The 5,744-nt window shown below is 39.1% G+C and overlaps 1 protein-coding gene across 1 annotated transcript in view; it reads right to left on the bottom strand.

Moving 5' to 3' along the window:
- Positions 1-5,744, bottom strand: part of Abcb1 (ATP binding cassette subfamily B member 1) — a 158,361-nt gene that overhangs the window by 49,852 nt on the left and 102,765 nt on the right. The window contains exons 7-8 of the mRNA XM_021163577.2: positions 4,535-4,726; positions 3,652-3,823 (exon numbers count right to left, since the gene is read on the bottom strand). Coding sequence (XP_021019236.1) covers positions 3,652-3,823; positions 4,535-4,726 — 364 coding nt within the window. The remainder of the gene's footprint in view (positions 1-3,651; positions 3,824-4,534; positions 4,727-5,744) is intronic.

The raw sequence follows: 5,744 nt of genomic DNA, 5'->3' as shown, positions 1-5,744 counted from the left end.
AGCCTGGGCTACAGAGTGAGTTCCAGGACAGCCACGACTACACAGAGAAACCCTGTCTCAAAAAACCAAAAAAAAAAAAAAAAAAAAAAAAAAAAAAAAAATTAAAAATTTAAAAAATAAAATAAAATAAAAGAGTTGCTGTGGCTATGGGGTATCTTCATGGCAGTAGAACATTAACTAAGACATACACATATGCGGGTAAAGCACTCACAGACATAAAGATTTTTTTTAAAGCTTTAAGCAATAGCAAGATTGTCTTTCAGAGTTTCCATCCAATTTCTCTATATTCCTCCAACATCTGACATTTTTTGTTTCCACCAACACCAGTTTCTACATATTTAACAGGATCTGCAAAAAATACAGTTGATCTGGTATTCTGTGGCCTTTCTATTCAGTTGTCACACAGACTAAACCACCAACCAAAGAATACACATGAAGGGACCCATGGCTCCAGCTGCATATGTAGGAGAGGATGAACTTGTTGGGCATCAAAGGGAGGAGAGGCCCTTGGTCCTGAGAAGCCTCAATGCTCCAGTGTATGGGAATGCTAGAGCGGTGAGGCAGGAGTGAGTGGGAGGGTGGGGAAGCACCCTCATAGAAGCAGGGAGGAGTGGGGTGGGAAAGAGGGTTTTGAGGGGAAACCGGGAAAGGGGATAATGTTTGAAATGTAAATAAACAAAATAACCAATAAAAGATTAAAGAGAAACAAACAAACAAAAAGATCATGTTTTCTAGCTTCATTAACTGCTTTCAGAAATTCATAGTTTTCTTTTTCTCCTTACCAATCTATATGCCTTTTTTTTTTTTTCTTGTCTTATGGCAGCAGCTAGAGTTCCAGTGTTTCAATGAAAATGAAGTCAGAAATGTTTTATTTCAGTACTGGTGGGGTGGGGGGAGATTCCTTCCACCATTCAATAGCTAATGGGGATATCTGAATGGCACTTCAGAACTGCAGTGGCATTCTTCTATTCTTACCTTCTGACAGGTAACATCCCTGAGTTCTGCATGTTGTCAGACGTTTGTTCTGTCAGATGATATGGCCGTTTATTTTCTTTAGTATAAAGTAGGGTAGATTACATAGATCTTCAAGTGCTGTGCCATTTTTACATAGCTGAACTAAATCTCATGTGGCCATAATTTATAATTCTTTTTTTATATTACTGGGTTTAGCTTACTATTAGTCATCCACCCCAATATGAGATTTCCCTCCCTTTTCTGTCTTATCACACACACATACACACACACACACACACACACAAACCTTCCTTATGTGATTAGCCATTAGCACTTTAGTTATGATGTGTCCTGACATGGACTTCTTTGATTTTATCCTGCTTGGGGTCAGACTAACTTCTTGCACCTGATTTTTCTGTTTGTCAGCCACCAGGTCTTCGACTTAGTCGAAAGCGCTATACACTTTCTCTTCTTTTGAGACCCAAGGCAATGATATGAATCTTTTATTATTGTCACACATGACTCTGAGGCTCTCCTGGTTTTCTATATTTCAGATTCACTGATTGTGAATATTCTATATTCTACTGTATAATTTCCATTTGAATAGACTGGAAGAATCCATACAGCACGGCTCTTTTTACTGTTATGTCTCTCAGTTCTCTGCTGTATTTTTTTTCTTTTTAATAATTTCCTATTGGCTGGTGAGTTTTTGCTATTGTTTCAAATGATTTTATAAATCAGTGAAGCATTTTATGGTAGTTATTTAAAAATTATAATCTGATCATTTCAATATCTTATTTATGTGTGTGGACCAATTAAGTGTATATGGGGGTGTTTTGTGGCATCTCCTGGTTCTGGGAACGATGGGCCTTTCTATCACATTTGGGACATTTTGTCTATAATATTTGGGAACCAGGACAAATCATTTTTAATATAGCCAAAATGCAAGATTAATAAATATATATTTATAGATATAGAAAGATTATCAAAGAGCAGAGATTAAAATAAAAGCCAAGGGCTGTCTTCATTAAATAAATAGTATCAGAAGCAATATAAGATTAGTTATTAAAAAATTAAGTACTAGTGTGTTTTCCCGACTTAGAGTAAATAATCAGTAGTTTTTCATTAAGTCCTGTTGTGAAGAATTTCCACTTAATCTGTTCAATGTTCTACTAAACAGAAAAATCAATTAAGAATAAGGAGCGTTGCCAGCTCTCAGCTAACTGATAACAACCAGGAACACTATGCCCATCATGTTTCCCTGGGTAACAAATTAACAGTGTTCAGGACTTCAGTTACTCTGCCTGCTAAGTGAGCTGATGCCTACGCTTCACAGGTATCTGGTGGACATAGCAGATGCTCAGTCAGTGAGAGTTACTGTTTTCAATAACAACTCAACATCCACCTGACAGGGAAGAGCTCCCGAGGCTTCTCATCGTGACAGCGACTTCCATGTTACATAGGTGTCATTTGGGTGGATTTTGACTTCTGATATCTTTCATGTAATTACGGAAAATCTATATGCTGGGCCAATCTTTCCACCATATAGGTACACTTGCATTAAGTGGTCTTATAAAATGAGTTGCATGCTGACTCAGACATGGAAAATAAATTGCAGAATTGGTAGAGGCATGTGCATGGAGTGAAGAACTTCTGTGTCTTCATGACTGAATAACATGACTAGAAGTTATAGGTTTACATGTGTCCATGACTAGACAATAGTTCCACAAGTTATTTTTACTGCAATGGATTTAAATAAATATAATCACTCACATATGCATGCATGTATGTATGCATGCATATATGTATGTAGTATGTGTATATTGTGTATGTATATACACAGAACCATTTGTAACTATGATAAAATGGTAAAATCAATTTATAGAATAAGTAAATGTAATCTATAAACATATTAAACATTAAAACTGAAAACTGAATGAGACATTTGCTGTTGACTGAATTTGAATTTTTACTTTCTGTAAAGAGATTGGCACAGTCACATATTAGTGGCTGTGGTGGTTTGATTGGGACTGACACTCATGTGTTCATACATTTGAATACTTGGTTCCCAGTTGGTGAGACTGTTTTGGGAAGGATTAGGAGGGGTGGCCTTAGAGGAGGTGTGTCATTGGGGTGGGTTTTGAGGATTAAACAGTCCATGCCATTCTCAGTTAGTTAGATCTCCTTGCCCCACCACTCTGCCTTGTGCTTACAGATAAAGATGAAGCTCTCAGGCACTGTGCCAGTGCTGTGCCTGCCTGCTTGCCTGCAGCCATGTGCTCTGCCATAATGGGAATGGACTAACCCTGTGAAACTGTAAGGCATCCCAGCTCTTCCCTATATGAGCTCCTTTGGTCATTGTATCTCTTCACAACAATAGAAACGTCACTAAGACAGGTATTTTCGATCTTATAGGTTTAGCATATCTTTTCCCACGAAGGCAAAGGATAAACTTAAGATTTCTCTCTCTCTTTTTCATCTGTTTTTATAAATAATCACACGGCTAAACACAGCATGAAGTATCATGGGGCTAGCTCAGCTGATATTTTATCCTCAGCTGATAAAATATCCTGCTATTATTTTAACAAAGAGAGTGAAATTGTATATAAAATTCACTGACAGAGTTATTGTAGTTAAAAGACTTTTCTGTGGATCATGGGAAAGAGTTTAAAATCTGGACTCATGGACTTCACCTACCTTTGCCCAAATACCAGCTGACAGTCCAAGAACAGGGCTGATGGCCAAAATCACAAGGGTTAGCTTCCAGCCACGGGTAAATCCTATTATAAAACCACCAAAAAATGTTGCCATTGCCTGGAAGAACATTCCAATTTTGTCACCAATTCCTTCATTAATTTTGGAAACATCACTAAAAGAAAAAAGAGATTGTGTTACATGTGATGTCAGAATTGCAAATACACATTTTTCCCCTAAATTTTTCCCCCTAGTGTTGTTTTGTCAAGAAACAGTACATTAATCTATGCCTAGTATCTTTGGTATGACTACTTCTTTGGGAAAGTGGGGGTGGGGGAAAGCTGTCAGTAGGAGATTTGTCATTAACAGTGTTCTGTGGTCCACATGACCTCAGATTACAAACATGGGATGTGAAGACTATTCACTATGAAATTCCAAACTGCTCAGAGATTTCTGCTGTGTGCATATGGCTCTGTCCTCTATGAACACAATCTTTGAGTTCATCATGTCTTCCATGAAGCAGAGGATGACAGACAGGAGCCCCTTCCTTCTTTCCACTGTTGTCCAAGGGTGCCATGGAGCCCTGGCAGGATAGTGCTCAGTGGGNCAGACAGGCCAGGTTGTTGTTTCATTGCGCACTATTGCTGTGCTCAGTCTTGGTTCTGCAAGCTTAACCCCTTATTCAGTGCCAGGCAAGCAGGAGTCCCCTCCCTACCTCCCATTCCTTGCCAGTTGTGAACAAGAAGCTGTGTGAGACACAGGTACTGTCCACAGGGCTTTACTCTGCTCAGTTATGCACCAGCACACCTAATAGAGCTGGTGGTATCTGCTTCACAGCATGAAGAACAAGACCACATCTGACCTCAGCATACAACGAAGTACTCACTCTGTGAGCCGGGTGTTGAGCTCCCCAACGTCATGCACGTCAAACCAGCCTATCTCCTGATTCATTATAGCATGAAAAAACTTCTGCCTAATCTTGTGTATCTGTCTTCCAGCTGCCAGGCACCAAAATGAAACCTGGATGTAGGCAACTATGAGCACACCAGCACCAATCCCGGTGTAATAGTAGGCGTACCTGAAAAACAAGAACATTGTAATGCTGGTATCAAACCAGTCCCTCTCTCTAAACACAATTTAGTTTTATTTCTTTAGTTTTCTGGGTATTCCCCATCCTTAACAAACAAGAGGTTGTTGGATGGAGCAGTAATGATGAGCATCCACCTATGTCTTTGGCAATATTGAAGAATGGATTTGAGGCAAATCCCAGCTCGTCATCTAACTACCCTGTAGTTCAGGATGCTTAATAACCTGAACTTCAATTGTGTATTTTGGAGATAAGAATATGCAATATGTCTGAAATACATTCAGGCCAGGGCCTAGTCCATAATAATTACTCAGAGAGTGTCGGTGACTTTGAAAGATCATTAGTGTGCTAGCACATCAGTTAAGGTTGTAGTTGTAGTCGTCTCTACTTTGGTTATGTCAGCATCAATTGACAAAGCCTTGAGGGTGCTCTATGCACCTTAGAGGAGGGAAAGACTGATGGAACTTATTAGAAAGTATAACCAAGAGGTGGAGATGGTCCCCTGATCTTTTGAACTATTAGTTTAGCAGAGCTTGGAAGATGACTGACAACTGAAAACTGAAACTTATATCTATAGATAAAAGTCCTATGGCTTCACCAAGTAGTCCATGTATACATTAAATAGACACCCTGCTTCTTGTTATTGATTTTTTGGTGCATAGGGTGGGACCTAGGATCTCATCCATGCTAAGAAGATGCTCTGTCACTGAAACACACTCTTTCAAGGCAAAATGAACTGAAGGATAAGATATGGTATATTTTAAATATTTGTTACTTCCTATCTTTGAATAAAAATGCTCATACCAAGTACTAGATTAAAAAAATAGACATATAACACACAGCCAGCCTTTTACATTTCCAAGAGCAACCTATAAGAATGTTGCTAAGCTGTGCACCACAGAAGCTGACAACTTCTGTGACCTGCCAAAGCAAAACAGTATCTGGGAAAGGTCCTGTTTTGGGCCTTCTTCTTCGGCCAGTAGGAGGTCCAAACACCAGATATCTATGC

The sequence above is a fragment of the Mus caroli genome, chromosome 5, assembly GCF_900094665.2.
Source record: "Mus caroli chromosome 5, CAROLI_EIJ_v1.1, whole genome shotgun sequence".
Classification (NCBI taxonomy): Eukaryota; Metazoa; Chordata; class Mammalia; order Rodentia; family Muridae; genus Mus; species Mus caroli.
The sequence above is the reverse complement of the archived record's forward strand: the minus strand, read 5'-3'. Positions and strand labels throughout refer to the sequence as shown.